The sequence below is a fragment of the Geotrypetes seraphini genome, chromosome 1 (genome assembly GCF_902459505.1).
Source record: "Geotrypetes seraphini chromosome 1, aGeoSer1.1, whole genome shotgun sequence".
NCBI classification, from domain to species: domain Eukaryota; kingdom Metazoa; phylum Chordata; class Amphibia; order Gymnophiona; family Dermophiidae; genus Geotrypetes; species Geotrypetes seraphini.
In genome coordinates, this window is record NC_047084.1 from 288,007,830 (window position 1) to 288,030,903 (window position 23,074).

Genomic DNA, 23,074 nt, shown 5'->3' on the forward strand with positions numbered 1-23,074 from the left:
TCTGAGGCTGTTCCAGGATATTCTCCTCACATTCCTCTCCTCCCTGGAAATCAGCTACCTGAGACTTAAAGGGGAATATATCAGTTTCCCTATCCTTTACCTCAGGCTTGTCACATTGGTTAGCCCTTCTGATGGCTGGGCTGGTTTTAGTCAAACCCCAGCCTGGCACAAACCGAGCTCTAAGGCTAGGGGTGTGACAATATACATATTGGATGCTACAAGGGGGTTTCTATAAGTTAACTATTGACAGTTTTACAACTCATGATTGGTCCTAATACAAAGCATACCATTGGTCATCTGGGTGTCCTTATGAGCCTATAGTAAATACACAACTTATCTATGCATTGCAGTTTCGATTGATACATGTCCAGGAGGGCGAGGTACATTATCACTTTCTTACAGCAGAAACAGGAATGCAATACGTGATTTCCCAGAAAAGGCATCCTACTAAGAAGATGAAAGTTATGCACAGCCAGTAAACAAAATACAGACTTAGTGATTGATAGTTCTAGCGATCGTTTATTGAGGACTAAGATTGTATAGGTTGGTTTCCTAAGTATTTTGAGGAACAACATCTATATCAATCCAGCTAGTTTCAGCATATACACATTTGGGTCAGATTTATAGATGACCTCAAATAATCACAGAATCTTTCACCATTAACTAATATGTATATACAGTATATAATCAGTAGAGCTGTAACTGTTTCAGTTACTGGGCTCACTTAGCTTATGACTAAGCACTGAGGGTACACTTACACTATTACAAAATTTGTTCAGATAGTGAAGGGGTCAGCGACTTCTTTTATTTTTTTTTTTAATTCTTTATTCATTTTTAAACTTTCATCAAGTGTACAAAAATTCATAATAAACACAATTAATCTGAGCACTTGAACATCTTATCATTATAATCTATAAGTAGAAATGTAATCCTCTCCCCACCATCCCTCAAAGCCCATTATTCATTATAAGATCATATACTTGAAACCCTCCCCCCACCCAATACTAAATGGTGTATAATTAATAGAAAAATGGCATCTAATCATGACAAAAAGCATTCTAAAATAATGATCAAATTAAAGAAATGAAACTTATCCTAAAATAATGAGCAAGGCCCACATTCCGTCAGGCAAAGTAATTCAGTTATAATGATAATAGAAGTCGCTGACCCCTTCACTATCTGAACAAATTTTGTAATAGTGTAAGTGTACCCTCAGTGCTTAATCATAAGCTAAGTGAGCCTAGTAACTGAAACAGTTACAGCTCTACTGATTATATACTGTATATACATATTAGTTAATGGTGAAAGATTCTGTGATTATTTGAGGTCATCTATAAATCTGACCCAAATGTGTATATGCTGAAACCAGATGGATTGATATAGATGTTGTTCCTCAAAATACTTAGGAAACCAACCTATACAATCTTAGTCTTCAATAAACGATCGCTAGAACTATCAATCACTAAGTCTGTACTTTGTTTATTCCATTCAATCTGTAACATTTCTAATCATTTGTAAACTGCATAGAACTTCACGGTCCTGCGGTATATAAACTGTTATTATTATCTAATATAATAAAACGTTAGGCCGCGCATGCGCAGTTCCATCGCGTGGGTCCGTTTTCCATGAGATGTACAGCATCTCAGATAGGAGTGGCATGCGCCCGAAACACTCTCTCTCCTCCCCCGAGATGGATGTCGGACACGCGGCTGTCGGCCCGTGCTGTTTTTTGATCTGCCCTGCTCCTTGCCTGAAGTCCTCTCTCCTCCCCCGAAGCTGATGTTGGACGCGACGTTTGTCTCCCCCGAGGCGGATGATCTTATGGGAATCACCTCCACCACCCTTCCATACAAGTATCCTGCTCCCTTCTCTCTCCCTCTATCCCAATACCATACAGCAAAGTCCCACGATGACTGCAGCTACCAGCTCAAGTAAGTGACGTTGGAAGGGGTGTGACTGCTGGTCCACCCCTCCAACATCACTTATTCGTTCCGGAGCAGAGCCAGCAACTGCAGTCATCACGGGACCTTGCTGCACCTCCTTGCGGTTGCCGGTCCACCTCCTCTGACGTCACTTACTTGTTCCGTAGCAGAGCTGGCAGCTGTAGTCATTGCGGGACCTTGCTGAACCTCCCCACGGCTGCCGATTCTGCTCCGGAACAAGTAAGTGATGTCAGAGGGGGTGGACTGGCAGCCATAGAGAGGTTCAGGAAGGTCCCACGGAAGAGTGAGGTGGGAGGTTCCATAACCAGTTTGCCAGCTGCATACCCCCTTAGGGTGTGCACCCGTGGTGGACCACCCCCTCTTCCCTGCCCTACCCTTGGTACTCCACTGCCTTGGTCACACACACAAAAAAAATGTCAAATACAAAATAACTCACCAAAAATTATAAACATAAATTAAACCAAAATCCAAAGAAGCCACACCTTTCATATAGTACAATACCAAAGAAATAAAAAGATTCATTTCCTCCTATAATGTGCAAAATATAAAGATAACACATGCCAGGGATAGTGTTAGGCCAAGGCGTGCAATTAGGGCAACTGCCCCCTGGTTAGAGAAAGCCCTAAGCCTGCTAGAAGCTGAAGATGGCACGGGCTAGTAGTGGGCTTTTTGGGTCCCCTCCCAAATTTCTACTCTGGGCCCTACCCATGTCTAACACCAGCACCAGCAGGATAAACATTTCAGTTGTCATATATTCTAATCACAAAATAGAAAATACAATTATTTTTCTACCTTTTGTTGTCTGTGCCCTTTCGTCCAACCTCAACCCTCTTCCTGGGCCAATTCCTCCATCTACTTTGCCTTACATTGCTCCCTCTCTTCACTGGGGCCAACGGCTCCAGCTTCCCTACTTTGCATCCATTATTGGGGATATGATTATTGATTGGTCTGGGAAACTTGCATGTGAATGAATAATTATACTCTATTGGATTGATACTTCTAAGGCAATTATGTTTTCTGTTGAATGTATAATTAGCCTCTGAAAATAGTTTTTAAAATATACAGAAAACATTAGGCCGTTTCAGTCATTAAATGGCCAGGTGTTATCCATGTAATTGTGGATCAGGTTAGGGGAGAATCAGAGTAGGCCAACAAATGACTTGGAAAGAGGGACTATTTAATTGTTATTTGAATAAATTATCCCCTGATATTTAGCCAATGGTGGTTAATGTTTTGCTGCCCACCACTGGCATTATTCCAGGATATTCAGTGCTGGAACCTGTCTGGGCCATGGCATTAAATATTGGGGGGGTGGGGGGGGTTTGAATCAGCAATATTAAGCCCTTGCCCGCATAAGCCAAACTGCTTAAAGATAGGACTACTTTTTATGTGGCCCAATTTAAGCATTTACTTATGCAGTGAGGGGCTGAATATCAGCATTTATCCCAACTCGGCCCCTGGAATACCAACAAGTTAATCGCTTTTATATTTGGACAGCCACAAACAAGTAATTTAACTGGTTGGCCACTGTTTCTGGCCAGTTAAATCATTTTGAATATTGGCCAGTGTGTGTGTTTAGTTTAGGCTTGCTGAATAGCAGGCCTAGACTAAACAAATAGTGTTGACATGGTTACCACATTATCCATAAATTTTGGCACTGCTGTTTGTATGGATAATTGTGCTGACTATGCAGATTAAGCTGAGCCAGTGGCCATGCTAGCTGAGAATTTACCCCTATCTGCACAGCTCATACTGTAGGTTTGGCCCAAAGATAGAGGTGAAGTTGGTTCAAGGTACCACAACCCCTAGAACCAGCCCTGCCCCCAGGCCATCAATGGTAATTTGCTGTCTTAATCATTGCAAGAAGTGTGCCACTTCACAGGAGGTAGGAACAGCAATTCCAGTCATTGTCAAACAAATTTGTTGTCAGTATGACAGTCTGGAAAGCTGTAATGCTCTTTCCTTTCTTCATTGGCAGCGTGCCAACTCTTTGAAAGATGTTGAGCCTTCCTTATTCTGTATTTATCATTGAAGGCAAAACAATTACCATATTCAGTGCCTCCATATGACACTCAAACGTCCTCTTCAAAAAACAGGAGTCAACATTATATAGTCCCAGATTAAATATCATTATATTCATTCATTGCTAGAACAAAAATCTTTTCTCAATAAACACTGCTCTCATAAAGAACTACCCGCCCCCCTTTTACAAAACCGTAGTGCGTTTTTTAGCGCCAGCTGCGGCAGTAACAGCTCCGATGCTCATAGGAATTCTATGAGCATTGGAGTTGTTACTACTGCGGCCGGTGCTAAAAAATCGCCCTATGATTTTGTAAAGGGGGGGAGGGAAATAGATAATACTAATATGTATTATTAATTTTTATATTTTTTTAAGTGCTTAGAAAACAGCTACTTCCTCAGTAGCCCATTCCCTATTTCCCAATATGTGTGAAAGGCACCCCTTTTCGATCATCAGACTTTTCTGACTTACTGTCAACAACAATCCATAAATACTGTTGTTCAAATGCAGGTTTCATTAACTGGTTAAAAAAACTGTACTTATCTTATTGATCAATAGATCTTCAAACAAATCCAGTCTTCATGACCTGACAATTCGTAAAGATGTTCTGGATATTTCATGGACCACACCCACTGTCAAAAAAAAAAAATGGTCAGATTATTCAGCAACCTGAAACTAAAAGAAAAAGCTTTGTATTTAAAATGTTTCCTTCAAACTGAGCATGTCTCCCTGTAGGCAGGTGTAAGTGAGTGGGAAGATTTTCATAGAAACAAGGCAATCTTGCAAAAGACACAAACGGCTGTTCTCAGGCACAGGAACGCAGTGCTTCTGCGGTTGCTGGTATTTTAAGTGCTCTGCTGTATTTTATCCTTTGCAGGAAGGTGCTAAATAAACTGAACTTCTCCGTTCCAGAGGATGTGATACGTAAAATTGTTCAGTGCTCTCCTGGTGTGGTGGAACTCGTGCTGAACACCTTGCGACAGAAAATTGAGGAGAAACAGAAACCTAGCAAGATGACAACTGAATCATCTCAGGTCAGGCCCTCTTTTTTTATTTATTTATATTTTCAAGGTCAGGCCCTCCTTTAATTGCCTGATACAATTGCAATAGTGAAAATTGCTAAACTAAGAAATGCACATTTGTGGAACTGCCACAGAAGGAAATCATCATATAATATACATATAATTGGAAAAATTGGAATAGATTAAATTATAATTTTTGGTGGAACTCCTTATGTCATATTTATAAAATGGAGAGAGTTATTGCAATACAACAGGGTTGTTTCAGGAAATTTCAAGATATTTGGGAGCCATTAACAAAGTATTGTAATGATTAGAAAAATCTTGTTTCCCTTAAATTTACAAGTTCAATTATGGGGTGGGAGGGAGGGTATTTTTATTGTTACATGTTGTATAAGTATTGATTTTATGATAGAGAAGGGTGGGGAGGGGGGGAGATAAGAGAATATTATTGATTATTATTGTTGATTATTAAGTGATATATTTATGGTTATTTGTATGGATATGTTATCACACTTATTATAAGTTTAAAAATGAATAAAGATTTAAAAAAAAAAAGAGAAGGAAATCATCATAAGTACTAGAGCTGTACCGAATAGCATATTTTGCCGAATACAAATAATGAAAAATATTATTCTGCTAAATATGAATGCTGAATACGAATAATGGGCATTGAACTTATAACATAACAAATAATAAAAGAAACAATGTGAAATCAGAGATCAAGTGCTTTAGCAAGATTTAGCACAATAGAGCCCCAGATTATTTGTGTTTGAATTTAATTCTCTATTAAGCTCTGGAGTGCATTGCCAGAGGATGTAGTAAGAGCAGTTAACATAGCTGGTGTAAAAAAAGGTTTGGACAAGCTCCTGGAGGAAAAGTACATAGTCTGCTATTGAGACAGACATGGGGGAAGCCATTGCTTGCCCTGGATTGGTAGCATGAAATGTTGCTACTATTTGGGTTTTTGCCAGGTACTTGTGACCTGGATTGGCTACCGTGAAGACGGGATGCTGGGCTAGATGGACCATTGGTCTTATGTTCTTATTTGGCCAAATATTATTTGGGTCATCATTCAGGGCTCAATCAAATCAAATATGAATATTCAGTACAGCCCTAAAGTATCAACATAAATTATAAATGAAAGGAATGGATTTAGGTCATATCTTTCTGTAGAAGCTCAATTCAATTTACATTCAGGTTCAGTATTTATTTCCCTGTCTCTGTCTATTTTGGGGCAATGGAGGATCACAAGGCATACTGTGAATAAACTGTTCTATTAACCAAAAACAAAACCAATAAAACCTGCCTAAAATGTGCACGCATACATATGATCATAAATCACAAGGCATGACAGTATGATTTAAACTCTGATTTCCCTGGTTCTTAGCTTGTTGCACTAACCATTATGAACTCCTCCACTTCTTGCCTCTAAAGTCGTATATAATAGAGACCTAACAATATAGTACATACATTATGTTAATGTTTTGCATTCTGCACTGAAAGAATGCTGCATTCTTCTTTTTCACTAATCCTTGTACATTTACAGGGGATATTTTTTAAAGATTGTAATATGAACAATAAAATATAAAGAACCAGTGTAATCATGATGGGCATCATAATACCACCATCATACTATAGAACAATCTGTTTATAACCATGTTTTCAGGTTCTTAGGAAAATCTAAAATATCTAATATCAAGCTGTGGTAATGTGACTAAGAATGTGGTTTGGATCTCTCACAAACACAGTCATATACACATGGCTTGCAAGCAAAAGGAAAATATTATTATGACTCAGCATGTGCACTTCACAGGCTTTAGTTCAGTACTAGTAAAGTCTCTATTTCCCTCTGGTTCTTCACATATCACTGTCAGCACTCTCTTCCTAGGACTGGCTTGCACCTAGCTCAGGGGTAGGGAACTCCGGTCCTCGAGAGCCGTATTCCAGTCGGGTTTTCAGGATTTCCCCAATGAATATGCATTGAAAGCAGTGCATGTAAATAGATCTCATGCATATTCATTGAGGAAATTCTGAAAATCCGACTGGAATACGGCTCTCGAGTTCCCTACCCCTGACCTAGCCCAATGCAGTACCTATTAATACCTTCTTGGATCCTCTCTGGACATACACCAAAAATAAGTACTTTCTGAATACAGTTCAAGGTTGCCTTCTACCTTGGCAGTCTTCCCACAAAGACCCTTGAGCAACATTACTTCCCTAATCCTACTATTACTGCTACTACAATTTATTATTTCTAAAGCACTACCAGATGCACACAGTGCTGTACATTAAACATACAAGAGACAGTCCCTGCTCGACAGCGCTTCCAATCTAATTATGACACACACAGGATGTAGGGTGGATCAATCTTTGCTGCTCATGAAGGGAAATACAAAGGGATGAAGTGGAAGAAAGGGTAGGGGCTACAGAGGGAATGAGAAACAGATATAGGGCTCCTTTTACTAAGCTGCGCTAGTGTTTTTAGCACGCGCTAACCCACGTACTATGCATAAAAACTAACACCAGCCCAATGGTGGTGTTGGCGTCTAGCGCGCACTAAAACCACTAGCACAGCTTAGTAGAAGGAGCCCATAGTGTATTACAAGTTGGAAGCACTAAGACCTGAACACAGCTTCAAAAAAGTGGGCTTTGAGCCTGGATTTGAATACCGCTAGAGATAGAGCCTGGCGTACTAATTCAGGCAGGTTGTTCCAGGCATACGGCACAGCAAGACAAAAAGGGCGGAGTCAAGAGTTGGCAGTAGAGGAGAAAGGCACAGAAAGGAGAGACTTACCTGAAGAACGGAGTTCCCAGGATGGGGTGTAGGGAGAGATAAATGAGGAGAGATATTGAGGACAAACGCAGAACAAAGGAAAAGGAACAGAAACCCCACATAAATATCCTTATCCCAGGACAAGCAGGCAGCATATTCTCACACATGGGTGATGTCACCGACAGAGCCCCCGCCACTTTAAGACTTTAGAAAGTTTGTGATAGCTCGCACCGCGCATGCATGATTGCCTTCCCACCCGAAGCAGGGTGCACGTCTCCTCAGTTTTTTCGTGTCCGCAGAGCTAAGAAGACACGGTTTAACGGTCGTTAAACTTTTTCTTGCCTTCCCGCTCTCGCGGCTTTCTGACTTTTTAGTCAGTTCCTTTTTTTCTTTAGTGTTGCTTTCTTGTCTTTAAAAAAAGAAAAAAAGGAATGCAATGTTAGATTAGTTAGTTGGTTCGTCTTCAGGTTTGACTCTGCGGGGCCTATTTGTTCTCCTCAGCCTCCGACTTCAGTTTCGCAGGGGTGCTGTTCCCGTCCATGTCAGGCTGCTGACTGAGTTTCTTCAAGCGACGCTGTGTTCAAGCTTCTTCGGATTTTTTTTTTCCTAAGCCTCATTCTTATGTAGGAAAAACAGCTCTTTGCTTTCTGGTCTATAAGTGTGCTTTGACTTTTTACATCACTAAGTTAAAGACTCATAGGACTTCTCCAAAACTCTTCATCTCTTTTGATCCTAACAAGTTGGGGCATTCTGTTTCCAAGAGAACAGTTTCTAACTGTTTGGTTACCTTTATTTTGTTCTGCTTTGCTCAACCTGGCCTACACCTGGTGAGTCAGGTCACAGGCTATAGCATTTGAGCTATGACAGTTTCTGTAGTTTTCCTTAGATCTACTCCTATTGCGGAATTCTATAAAGCTGCCACCTGGTCCTCAGTTCACACATTCACTTCACATTATTGTCTGGAGTCTTTCTCCAGATGGGATGGGTCCTGCCTGTTTGTATTATAAAATGTATTTCCTTGAAGGCCAACTCTCCCACCATCCCATTCTAGTTAGCTTGGAGGTCACCCATGTGTGAGAATATGCTGCCTGTCTATTGGTCTGAAAAGAATACACTTTACTAGGTGTCACTCCAGTGCTAGGAATACAAACTTTTAAACTATTTCTGAGATATTGATGAGACACAGAGTGAGTAGATGAATAAGAGGAGTTTGAACTATATGCGGAAGTGGCAGGGAGCCAATGAAGCAACTTGAGGAAAGGGTAACATGAGCATAATGACCTTGGTGGAATATGAGGAGTGCAGCAGAATTCTGAACAGATTGAAGAGGGGAGAGATGTATCAATGTCAGACAGGCAAAGACTCGGGCCTGGATTGCCATAGAAATTTTGGATATAGAGAGGTAGATTTGCCAGTCGTCAGCATAGAGATGGTACTGGAAGCCATGGAAGGAGATTAGAGCTCCAAGGGAAGAAGTGTAAATAGAGAAAAGAAGAGGTCCCAGGACAGAGCTCTGAGGTATGCCAACTGATGGCGGAATGGCAGCAGAGGAGGATTCTCCATAGCACAACCTATAAGTGCAACGTGAAAGGTAGGAAGAAAATCACGAGATAACAGAGTCCTGAAATCCAAGCGAGGACAGCATAGCAATGAATAGATGGTGGTCTATAGTGTCAAACGCCGCAGATAGATCAAGAAGGATAAGGATGGAGTAGTGGCCTTTGGATTTGGCCAGGAGTAGGTCATTGGAGATTCTAGCAAGGGCAGTTTCTGTAGAATGGAGAGGGTGAAAGCCCAATTGAAGGGAGTCAAGAATAGCTTGAGATGAAAGAAAGCCAAGACAATGGTGGTGAACAGTATGTTCAAGTAGCTTGGATAAGAAGGGGAGGAGGGAGACAGGGCAATAATTGGAGGGGCAAGTAGGGTCCAGCAAAGGTTTTTTGAGGAGCAGCATAACTATGGCATGTTTGAAGGTGTCAGGTACAGTCACAGTAGAGAGGGATAGGTTGAGGGTATGGCAGATAGGAGAGATGGTGATCAGTAGATGAGAGGGGTTGGGATCAGAGGAACAGGTGGTGAGTTTGCATGAGGAAAGAAAATGTGCTGTTTCCTTCTCCATGATTTCAGAGAAGGAAGAAAAGGCGGCATGGGTTGTGGAGGGTAGGCGGGGCAGATGGAAAGAGGTCGAAGCGGAAATGATTTGGTTGAGAACTCAAGATTAATCTTGTTAACCTTGTTGTGGAAGTACTCAGCCATGGTCTGGGGAGAAAGTGAAGGAGTCCTCTTCCCTCAGGACCTCCCTGCTAGAATCCCCTCTAGCGACCTCTTGCCTTGGGGGCCTCTCTTTCTCCATATTGAGGGCAGGATGCACAAAGCTCTGGCAACCCAGCAAAAAAACACCGGGTTGGGAACAATTTTGCTTTTCAGGGGCATACTCAGCACAAATAGCATGTAAATCATATGCATGCTATTTGTTCTGAGTATCCCGGAGAAAGAGGGAGAAACTGTGCCTGAACACAAAAAATGAGAGGTAGGCACAGCTCATGTTCAGCCCCAGTACAGTTTCTGATCTCCGGAGCTCTCAAGTAAGTTTATTTTTGTTGTTTTGTTTCACACATGATATGAATGCAGCTGTTGTGCTTGTTTTGTGTGAGTGTGTGTTCCAGCCTATGTAACAGCTGCATTCTGAACATAGGCACAGGACACACACTCACACAAAACACACACAAACAGCCACTGACAGCTCCAACCTGTCGGAAAATTTTGCACTGTAAGAGGTGGGCATTCCCCTCTGTGCTTTACAAGGAGTGCTCATTTTAATTCTAATGAGCTCATTGTAATGCATGTGCATAGGGTTCTTGGTGGCTGTTACCGTGATTGGTAAAAGCCCCTGAAAATCCTTTTGTGCCTCAGAGGCTGAACTGCCTTACAAGTAAGACTGGCTACAACCAGTCGTACTTCCATGGAAACTTTTGAGCATCTTCCCCTGAATCAGAGCACTTAACTCTAGCCTGGTCTGAGCTCTACCCCTCTGACTTGGCTGGTTTGTCCCACCCACCCTAAGGTGGTTTACTCCTAGAATCCTTGAGCTAGTGCCCCCTGCTATAAGGTGGCTTAATTGCAATATTAGTGAGGGAGTGGTGTTCTCTATACCACTCACTTCCTCACAGAAGCGCAAGTCCATAAATAACAGATTCTACAACTATGACCTACAAGTGTGTGCATGAGTGCATTGAAATCCCTAACTTCGAGAGATAGAGCTCTCAAGGGGTGGTATTACTTAAATGGAACTAATGGCAGAGGTGTAAAGAGTTATAAAACCTTACAATTTAATAGTGGTATGCTGTTTTGATTTTTTGTTTTGTTTTGTTTAGTAAATATCTTGATATATTGGACACTATCTGAAATTTGCTTTTCTTCCAGTATATTCAAACAGCAGAGCTCCAGTGTGGCATAGTGATTAGAGCTACAGCCTCATGAACCCTGAGGTTGTGGGTTCAAATCCAGCACTGCTCCTTGTGACCCTGGGCAAGTCACTTTGGTCCCCTTTTATTAAGCTGCATTAGTTTTTTTTATCGCCGACCACTACAGTAAAAGCTTCAACACTCATAGAATTCCTATGCATGTCGGAACTTTTATTGCAGCAGCTGGCGATAAAAAACACTGGCGCAGCTTGATAAAAGGGGACCTTAATTCTCCACTTTCCGAGGTACATTACATAGATTATGAGCCCACCAGGACAGATAGGGAAAATGCTTGAAATACCTGTATGTAAACTGCTTTGAGCAGTGGCATACTTAGCATATGTGACACCCAGGGCCCATCATTTTTTGACACCCCTCATCTATATGAAAAATATGATTTTTAGTAACAATCCATATATCGCACAACAAGAGCGTACCTATGAAAAGGCAGCATCTTAAACACTGCAGTGAGTACTAGAACACTAACACAAACTAAACTAAACAAGCCAGATCCCGCACAGTCAATTGATCCTGCAGTCAATGCCAACTGAAAACTATGTTCTTTTCATACACACAGAACAGAGATACACCCTTACCCAATATGGAATAATCACAAATTAAAAATAGAAATATGTAGACAAAAATTAAACTGAACCGCCATGAAACCAGACTCTGCACACAATGCAACACCACAACACCACAAAAACAGTAACACATGTCCTCTAATACTGTGCAAAATATAAAGACAGTAGATGTAAATTTGAAAAAACTGATACAAACTGATACATAACAAATTACAAATTAACAAATAAAAATAAAACAAATAATGAGAAATAAGAAAATACTATTTTATTGGACTAATCTATTTTTCAATTAGCTTTCAGAGGCTAAATCTTTCTTCAGATCAGTACTGTTATGGTATCCTGACCTGACCTGAAGAAAAGGGTTTAGTCAAACAAATTGCCTTATTTCTATTTCCTATTTATACAGTTACAATACTACTTGATTCTAAGTAAAGCAACAAAAAAATCTTTCTACCTTTTGTTGTTTCTGCTTTAATCATCTTCTCTTTGCTTTCTTCTTTCTATACAGCGTTTGTCCTCTCTCTCTTCCATGCAACATCTGCCCTTTCTTTGCCCCTTCCACCCATCTTGTGCCCTCTCTCTCTCTCTCTCTCTACCCCTTCCATCTACTGTCCACTCTATCTCTGCCCCTTGCATCCACTGTCCATCCTCTTTTTGCCCCTTGCATCCAATGTCCACCCTCTCTCTGTTCCATATGGCATCTTCCCTCTTTCTATATCACTACAATAAACTGTATATCCTGTGCCGTTTCTCTCCTTTGTACATGATTCATTTTGGCTTCACCCCCTCCCCTATGCTCTGGAATCTCTGTCTTCTCCTTTCCTTCCTTCCTTCCCACTCCACCCCATGGTCTGACATCTCTATCTCCTTCCTTTTTCTCCCCCATGCCCTGGCATCTCCCTCCTATCTCTCCCTCTGGCACCTCCTCTCCTTTCTTTCCCTCTGGTCTGGCATTTTGTCTCCTTTAGTTTCCCTTCCTTCCCCCCATGCCCTGGCATCTCTCTCCTCTCCTTCTGTCTCCCCTTCCCATTCCATTATCTAGCATCTCTTCTTCCTTTCTCTCCTTCCTTCCACTTGGTCTGGCATCTGCCTCCTCCCCCTCCCCCTGACATCTCCCCCCTTCCATGGTCTGGTAGCTCCTTTCCTTTTCTTTCCTTCCATGGTCTTGGCATCTCTTTCTTCTCCCTTCCCTGGTGTTCCTTCTCCCCTCTCTCTCCCCAATTGGGTGCAGCAGCAGCATTTCTCTCTTGCCCCCTCCCCAATTGGGTGCAGCAGCAGCAGCATCTCTCTTCCCCCCCTTGGGTGCAGCAGCAGCAGCATTTCTCTTCCCATTGGCGGAGTCGCAAACTTCCCTCCATCGCTGACCTCTTGCTGCTCTTCCTTGCTTTGGGCCTTACTCGTTGCCAGGTCCTGCGTTCGCGGAAACAGAAAGTAGGCAGGACCTGGCAGCCAGGAAGGCCTGAAGCAAGGAAGAGCAGCAAGACAAGTTTTAACTTTCCTCTGTTGCTGACCTGTCTCCCTTAGCTTCCCTCCTTCGCTGACCTTAGCCCTAGCGAACTCATGCTCTGGGGCTCGAACGTGTGTGTGCCAACTTCTCTTCTCCTCCCCCCCCCCCAGAATGTAACTTCCGGTTTCAGAGGGAAGATAAGGGAAGCTGGCACGCACGCTAAGGTGGGAAATCGCCAAACCGGTGAGAGGCGGAGGTTTTTTTTTTTTTTAAATGTTGAGAAGCGGCAGGATTCGTGATAGATGGCAGCCGGGCAATTATCTAAATTAGCCAGGCGCAGCACCCGTCTAAACTCATTAGTCAAAAGAGCCAAAATCAGCAGTACAACGATTAAGATTTTTTTTGAGAGCCATACCCCATGCCTGCTTGCGCTACAACAGCTAAGTCAACCCGACTGACACCCCGCAAGTCCGCACGTAGTTGGACCCATGTGCCTCAGTCCCCGCCCCCAGGAGGGACCTAAGGCTCCCGGGCCTATTCTGATTAGCCCAGGCGCCTTAGGCCCCACCAGTAGGCAGAGCTTTGGGACGGATGGGCAAATCCGGCCTCATTCCGTCGTTGGCTGCCTGCCGGACAGGCGGGTTTGGCTCCCGTCTGTCCGGCCAACTACACAGAGGTACGGGGAAGGGGGGTGGGGGTGTCATGGGGGTTGCCAGGGGGGTCGCAGGTCGGATGGGGGGGGCGGTTGGAGGTTTTGGGGGGGGCGGTCGTTGGGGGGAGGGGGGTTTGCATCGAGGGCAGGAGGGCCTGGGATCCCTCCTGCCCGTAATGTAGTGTGGGGTGGGGGTAGGGGGTCGCCGTAGCCAGGAGGGTTTGGGCTCCCTTCTGGCCCGAACAACTAGCGGGGGGGGGGGGGGTCGCCAGGGCCAGGAGGACTTGGGCTCCCTCCTGGCCTGAACAACTAGCGGGGGGGGGGGTCGCCAGAGCCAAGAGGGCTTGGGCTCCCTCCTGGCCCGATATTGTCGGGGAGTTGGGGAATCGGCGGGGCAAGAGGGCTTGGGCTCCCTTTTGCCCCGATCGTGTCGGGGAGTCGGGGGGGCAAGAGGGCTTGACGTCAGAGAAAGGGCGGGACTGCCAAGAGGAAGCAGCAGGACACCGGTAGGAGCTTCTACATGATGGGGGGGGGGGGTCGGGAGGCTGTGGGGGTGCGAGCGGTCCTGCGGGGGGGGGGGAAATGGACGTCGGGGGAGGCATCAGGCTTTCAGGGTGGGGACAGGACTTCAAGGGGGAGAGGAGAGTCGGGGCAGGTGAAAGGAGAATCGGGGTGGCCAGAGGAGAGTCAGGGCGGGCGAAAGGAGAGTCGGGCAGTGACGGGAGAGTCGGGCAGCATGCGCGGTATATGGGTGTGCACGGTATATAAAAATTTCTGTACATTAATTTGTGTTTTCTGCGCGCTATACCCGTGTGCGCGTTTTACACGGGTGCGCGTTATCTATGTGAAAATACGGTACATAGAAGAGACCTAAAGCGACATTGTAGAAAAGTCCCACCTCCAATCTGGCAGCCTCTGTGCTACCTCGGAGGAAGGAGGTCTTCATAAAGGAGAGTATCATCCTGAAGAAGGAGGCAATCCTGTAGCCAGGACCTGCTTACCAGGGGATGCAATGTCCTCTTGCACCGAAGATGTGTCTTGAGGGACTTCTTCCCAGGAGGGAAGGGTTAGGATGGCCATTATAGTAGGAGATTTGATCATTAGGCTTGTAGATAGCTGGGTATCTCGTGGTCATTTGCCTGCCTGGTGCAAAGGTGGCACCTCACGTGTCATCTGCATAAGATTTTAGGCAGTGCTGGGGAGGAACCTGCTGTCTTGGTACATGTGGGTACCAATAGGGAAATGCAGTAGGTAGGTTCTGGAAGCCAAATTTAGGCTCTTAGGTAGGAAGTTTAAATCCAAAACCTCCAGGATAACATTTTCAGAAGTGCTCCCTGTTCCATGCGCAGGACCCAAGAGACAGGCAGAGCTCCGGAGTCTCAATGCGTGGATGAGGCAATGGTGCAGGGAGGAGGGTTTTAGATTTGTTAGGCACTGGGCAAAATACTGGGGAAGGGGGAACCTATTTTGCAAAGATGGGCTCCACCTTAACCAGGGTGGAACCAGGCTACTGGCATCAACATTTAAAAAGGAGACAAAGCAACTTTTAAACCAGAAAATGGGGGAAGGCTGACAGTTGCTCAAAAGAACATGGTTTAGAACAAGGTATCTTTAAAAAGATATCATCATAAAAGGGAAGATAGAGTATCCCGATAGTGAGAGAGCAATACAGGCCACAGTAGACCAGGTTTCCTTAAATACAGACAAGAAAAGCAAGCGAGATGTCCAAGTTCAACCAACGAAACTGTTTATTTATTGAGACACAGCATAAAAGTCACAAGCTGAAGATTAAAGTCCAAACTAGGCATTCAAGGATGCCGAAACTGAGTTCCTAGTTGGGATTTTAATCTTCAGCTTGTGACTTTTCTGTTGTCTCTCTCAATATATAAACAGTTCAGTTGGTTGAACTTGGACATCTCGCTTGCCTTTCTTCTTGCTTGTTACATATTGAGGCAAGTTTACTTCCTCTATTTGCTTTACTTTACATATTCCTTAAATACAGAGCAGGGCGATTTTAAAGATTGCAAATTATTCATGACAACTGCTGAGTAGATTGTAAATAGATATTACAAACACTGTTTGAAATGTTTGTATGCAAATTCTAGAAGCCTAAGAAACAAAATGGTAGAGTTAGAATACATTGCACTATCTCCTGCCATTGAATACGGATGCTGCCTCCCCATCTCCGCCCCCTCCCCCTCCCTTTGAAGGATGGGAGCAGGAGGGGTGCTCAGTCCATCCTCCTCCGGAGGCCTCCAGCGATGAACTGTGGGCTTTAGACCCCGCCCCAGTGCATCATGTGATGCATGGGGAAGGGCCTAAGGCCCTGATTGGCTCAGACGCCTTGGGCTCTTCCTTTGGCAGGGGCCTGAACCAATCAGGGACTTCCTTAGGGAGTAGCCTAAGGAAGTCCCTGATTGGCTATTGATTTGGCAAGGGAGAAGCCCGAGGTGCCTGAGCCTTAGGCTCCTCCCCATGCATCACATGATGCACCAGGGTGGGGCCTAAGGCCCACAGTTCGTTGTTGGAAGCCTCTGCAGCAGGAAGGACTGAGCGCCCCTCCTGCTCCCAACCTTTAAAGGTAGGGGGAGGGGGACAGGGTGGCGGCATTTGCATCCAATGGCAGGAGGGAGTGGGCATACCTCCTGCCATTTGTTTTTTTTTGGGGGGAAGAAAGGAGTCGGCCTGATGGCAGGAGAGTGTCTGCATCTTTCCTGCCATTATTTTGGGTTTGGAGTGGGGGGAAGGGAGGGAGCACTTTGTTGGGGCTGAGGCCTTTTTTTTATTATTGGCCAGATATTTTGCGTGTGTAATACACGCAAAATATCTGGCCCATTAAAAAAAGAAAGAAAAAAAGCCAGCAGAAGCACTGACAGCAGTGACAGGAGGCTGCATCTCCTGTCACTTTTGTCAGGGCTCTTCCCCGACTCAATCGCTCAATGAGCAATTGAGTCGGGGAGTTTGCATGCAAATGATTTATACCTCCGTGCAAATCACTTGCATGCAAAAAGATAGTGAATCAATCGCTGTTTAAAAATCGGCCAGAGAATTGGCCAACAGCAAATGAGTCGCTATCTTTAGTGAATCTGGGCCTAAGAATGTTATAATGCCTCTGTATTGTTCCATAGTGTGATCTCACTTGGAGTATTGCATTCAATTCTGGTCACCTTACCTCAAGAAAGATGTAGCAGAACTAGAAAAGGTTCAAAAAAGAGCAACCAAGATGATAAAAAGGATAGAATTCTTTTTGTATGAGGGAAGACTAAAAAGGTTAGGGCTCTTCAGCTTGGAATAGAGACAGCTGAGGGGAGATATGATTGAAGTCTACAAAATTCAGAGTGGTATTGAAAGGGTACAAGTGGATCAATTTTTTACTCCATCAAAAATTACAAATACTGGAGATTCAAGATGGCCGCGAGAAGCTGAGTGTGGGAGAGATGCTCACAGAATTCGTCAGTTACCTTTCCTTCTTGACAAACCTGATGCCGAAGCGGAAGGGGAAAAGCACATCTGGAGCCTCGATGCACTTGGAGACCCCCCCACAAGTGACTTTGGATTAATTCCTAAGGCGTTTTCAGGAGCCGACACAGTCAGGGAATCGCCCGCTGGAGCCGCGGGCCAGGAATGAGGCAGCTACGAGTCTCCTTGGGCTGGAATCGACACCCCCTCAATCACAGAGTGCAAGCTCGCTGCGGGATAGCAGTCAAACCGAAGAGGCAGACTCTATATCCCGGGAGGCTGAATCGAGCGTAGCACTGGAGAACATTCCCTTGGTTAAGACAACGAGGGATCATGAAAGACAAGACCTACATGGGGAAAAGACGTCGGGAACAGTACAAGCTGGATTAATGACTGCAAGTATATTTTCATTGCCTAAACCTACCAATGTTACCCTAGACTCTTTATGGGATTTAGTAATCGCGCTTGGACAGACTTTGTCATTGCAAATAAAAGATTTAGAAAATAAACTGTGTGAACAAAGGGAGGAATTAAATAGATTTAAACAGGACATAACGGTGGTAAAAACTAACGTAGAAAAAGTTGAGAAAGAGATATTGGATGTAAAGGAAGTGCAAATGACTCTTATTAGAGATAATCTCAACTTAAGAAGAAAAATGGAAATATTGGAAAATAACAATCGAATAAATAATCTTAGAATATTGAACTTTCCAAAGGTACCCTTACTTTCGGCTAAAGCAGTCTTAAAGAAATATTTCATGGTAGTACTCAATGTTCCAGAAGATCATTTTCCTCCCTTTTGAAAAATTTACTATCTTCTTACAAAAACCTTAGAGGGACAACCTCAGGAACAAATGGACTTAACCACGATCCTGGAGACTTCAATGAAAGAGGTAGCTAGGCCAGCTACCTGATAAGAATTGGATTCTACTTTAAAAATAGACACAAAGAATTTTTGGGACAGAGTCCAAATATTTCCTGATGTGACAAAAGAAACCCAGAAGCGCAGAAAACAGTTCTTGCTTCTTAAACCTGGGGTTACTGCAATAGGTGCTTTATTCTTATTACGATACCCATGTAAATGCATAGTAAAGTATAAATCTTCTAATTATGTATTCTTTGAACCTGTACAGTTAATGGGGTTTCTCTCCATGAAACGTCTTGAAGGAGAGATAGTAACCACTTAAGTTAATTGCCCCTGTGAACCACTTTCAGCTAGCCGCCTTATTGATAAAATTGATACACTTATTTTTTTACTTTCACTCAGATTACCATCTTGGATCCTCTATATGGGACTTTAAAATTGATTAAGCAGAAGAATTATTTTCATATTATTATTTTAGTTTCTTCATTGTGTATTAGTTGGTTGTCTTGAACATACACTGTACAAGAAGTTATTTCTTGATAATTTGTTTAATAAAATGATTTTAAAAAAAAATTACAAATACTAGGGGACACTTGATGAAGTTACAAGGAAATACTTTTAAAACCAATAGGAGGAAATATTTTTTCACTCAGAGAATAGTTAAGCTCTGAAACGTATTGCTAGAGGTTGTGGTAAGAGCAGTTAACGTAGCTGGTTTTAAGGAAGGTTTGGACTATTTCCTGGAGGAAAAGTCAATAGTCTGTTATTGAGACAGACAGGTGGGAAGCCACTGCTTGCCCTGGATCGGTAGCATGGAATGTTGCTACTATTTGGGTTTTTAAAAACAAAAAACGTATCTTTTTTCAGAAATCCCTACCCAAACTTTAGAATAACTGTAAACAAATAGGGTTATGGGAAATTACTGAATTGTATTTTCATGTATTTATAATAGTCACATATGTTCTTTGTACCATTCACTTCACTTTTTATAAACAAATTCATCATCCCATTTTTATCAATTTAATGAAACACTTAAATTAATTAACAACCCTTCAATGAACTAGGAGGATGGTATATCATACATGATAAACAGATATCAGTGCATAGGACCTCCCATAACATACGTTATCCCAGGTCCGTATTCTGTTAGATTTCAATAATCATTTATACCAAACCTCCTTCCCTTCCCTTAATTAATAAATTTATTTTATGTTGTATTTCATTAAAATAATTCTATCTCTATAATGAACAATTCATGATGTTTCTTCCTGATTAATAGATATAACATTATTCAATCAATTCATCATTATAACTGTATCCATTGATTAAAAATCTATTTGTAAACTTTTAATATAGGTCAGCAACACTTATCTCTTCACAGCGAACTGCTAGTCTAACGTTGGCTTTATTAAATCATAACTGCCCGACGCTCAATTTGTACATGAGCGATTCAGTCAAAGACCTTCATCAGGGGAACAAATGTATGGTTGCAGCAATTCATGTGGTCAAAGAAACCTCTTTCCTCAATCGTGCACAACGCCATTTGGGTTATTGCCAGGTACTAGTGACCTAGATTGGCCACCATGAGGATGGGCTGCTGGGCTAGATAGACCATTGGTCTGACCCAGTAAGGCTATTCTTATGTTCTTATGGCAGCTTCCTGCACCAGCCTTTCTGTCATGAAGGGTATCTTCCTCCTTACCACCCTTCCCAGACAACAGCATGCTTCCTTCATTAGTATACCACTCCTCCATCCATACCAAAGCTTTTATTGTTATTGTGCATTCAATTTATCTTGACTACACTGTAAAATCTAAGAAGTAGGAGCTATCCCTTAGGTCTTGCAGGCATCTTGGTATACACTAAATTCATGATAATAATATTGGAGTTGATATTCAGCCTGCAACAGTAAGCGGCTTGTTAGCCACTCACAGCCATGGACCGAATTAACCCTGGATATTCAATGCTGAGACATTTGTGGGTTCATGGCATTGAATATCTGAGTATGTGTGTTGACCCAGAAGTTAACCAGGCACTGGATGAAATTCATACTAGTGTCTGTTAACTTGCTGTGCAAAGTTAGTACTTTTTTGCTGTCCTAACTTTATGCACTTTCTTAGCTGGTTAGTGGACTGAATGTCACCACCAAGCAGTTAAATTGTGTTTTGCTCAAATTCCATCCTAGACCACCCATAACCAAGTCAACTAAGGAATGACCAGTTAGCAGATAGATTTAGCGGCACTATCCGGTTCAGTACCATGGAATATCAGCAGTTTGCCTGCCTAGTTAAACCCTTTAAAATATTGGGCCCATTAATCTAATATAATATTTATGAGATACTCTATACCTAACTAGGTTCAAGGTGACATACAAATCAATGAAAATACATGAACACAAAGGTTAAGTGGACAGTAATTAAGAGGGAGAGAAATAGAATAAAGAGAGGATGTAAAGGGAGATTTGGGGTGGCATTAGAGGTACGGATAACACTGAGTGGAGTTATAATGTTCATTGAAGATATTGAGCTTTCTATCAATTGTTAATGGAATATATTGGCCCGAAGTCATTGTCTGGTTAACTTTTTCTAGGTATTCAGCCTATATTCAACAGTCTGAATATACCCAAATAAAATCAGGTCAACCAAGTTTTCCAGGTAACTTTGTCACAGGTGTTTATGGCCTTAAAGTGACTTGGCTAATTTTATTCATCCACTGATGAATGTTGGACTGGGTAAACAAAGTGAACCATTCATCCGGAATATACCTGATGTTGCCTTTTTTTTGGTCCAGCAAAATTTGAGCTTGGTGTGACTTACCCACAAAAAAAAATTTAGCGATCAGCAGTGCGTAAATTTTAATGAAGATTTGTCTGGCTAGATGCCAAAGGTATCTCGACAGGCCTTTTAAATATCAACCTCATAGGTATAATCTAATGTCCGTCTATGTTAATCTATGCTATTTGCATGCCATTATTATGCAAACTTTATACTATCATTCATTTTATTTATTTATTTAAAACATTTATATTTCGCTTTTAACGAAAGTTGTTCACAAATTAACATACACAGTCTTTAAACATACACAAAGTCTAAAAATCTACAAAGCCAATAAGAGCAAATGAAGGCAGAGATCTCAATGTAAACATTATATCATACTCATTCCAGTAGTACCTTATTTAACATATTCAATGTTAAATAAGGTACTACTAGAGGACAAATGCTTGTGCAAAAAAATAAATTTTCAACAGTTTTCTAAAATGTAACAGGTTTCCACAAAATCTCAGTGTGCTTGTTAAAGCGCTCCAGAGAACAGGCTCAGCGTTGAAAACCAAGATTTTTGTGTTCGCACATAACGTACCATGGCCTTGATTCTATAAATAGTGCCTACTGATAGGCACCTAGATCGGGGCATCTACCAATGTAGGCGATTAACTTCATTATTTTATTGGTAAATTGATGCTAATTGAAAGCACCATTAAAAACCAATTATAAAACAATCTAAATCAGTGTTCTTCAACCTTTTTACGCCCGTGGACCGGCAAACTACTAGGACTAAAATTAAAAAACCCCGTTTACGCCCCATCTCCGTGAGCTCGGTCCCCGCAAACCATCTGATCCCATCTGCACAAGCCGTAATTATGATTTTATATTGAATGTATTTTATTAAAGTATAAAAAGAAACAATATTCTGAACAATTGTGATTTTATAAATACAAATATACAGAGCACGGACCAATAAAACCCCTGTCTCCCCTCCCCTTCACATATATCCCCTCTACTATCAAGAAAACTTAACAAGCCAAGTTACTATAGAATGCTACATAGAAATATCATGCTAACAGAATACTGCAGTCCCCAGTTATGTCTCTAGCAGGATATATAATTCAAATCTGATATATTCTAATGACAAAATAGAAATAAAATTATTTTTTTCTACCTTTTGTTGTCTCTGGTTTCTGCTTTCATCTTCTTTTCACTCTTTTCCTTCCAGCATCTGCCCGTTCCATCCAATGTCTGCCCTCTCCCCCTTCCATATGTATCCGACTTTTTTCTATGCCCCTCTTCCTTGTCCATCATCCTCTCTCCTTTTTACATCATTCATTCCAGCTTCACTGCCTTCTTCATTTTTATCTCTCCTACACCAGATCTAGCATCTTTATCCCTCTCTCATTTCTCTGATGACCCCCTTTCCAGCATCAATGTCTCTCTACTTTCTCATTCCTCTCTCTCCCCTTTCTCTCATCTGATCTCTCCATTCCACCCTGACCCCCTTCCCCTCCTGTAATCTCCCTGCCAGCTGTTTCCTTCCTTTTTTCTTTCTCCCTACCCTCCTTCCTTTTTTTCCTTCTCCCTTCCCTCCTCCCTCTATCCAATATTAACTCTCTTCCCATCCCTTTCCCTCCTCCCTCCCAGCAGCATCTCTCCTTCTTCTCCCTTCCCTCCTCCCTCTATCCAACAGTAACTCTCTTCCCATCCCTTTCCCTCCTCCCAGCAGCATCTCTCCTTCTAACTCCCTTCAAGTCCAGTAACAGCTCTCCCTTTTCCAGCACCTTCCCAGCCTCCTACAGTGGCTTCCTCCCCTTCCAGCAGCTCTCTTCCTCTTCCTGCAGGAAGTTGCCGGTAAATCACTTCCCTGGCAAATTGGAGAGCTGATGGGAGGGGAGACAGCCACTGTGAAGACTCCCCAGGATCTTGTTCGCACATGTTGACCATCTCCTTCCACCTGCACCTGAATCTGCAGCTCTCTCCGGTCTAATCGCAACTTCCCCGCGGCCCTCTTCAGCAACTCGGCAGATCAAGACACGCTGCCGACGTCGGGACCTTCACTCTCTGAGTCCCGCCTATT

At 42.7% G+C, this 23,074-nt stretch overlaps 1 protein-coding gene across 3 annotated transcripts in view; it reads left to right on the forward strand.

The window, feature by feature from the left end:
- The window catches only part of SPEF1 (sperm flagellar 1), a 62,439-nt gene that overhangs the window by 13,191 nt on the left and 26,174 nt on the right, over nucleotides 1-23,074 (forward strand). For all 3 annotated transcript variants that reach the window (XM_033953225.1, XM_033953237.1, XM_033953232.1), the window contains one exon: nucleotides 4,841-4,997. In XM_033953225.1, coding sequence (XP_033809116.1) covers nucleotides 4,841-4,997 — 157 coding nt within the window. The remainder of the gene's footprint in view (nucleotides 1-4,840; nucleotides 4,998-23,074) is intronic.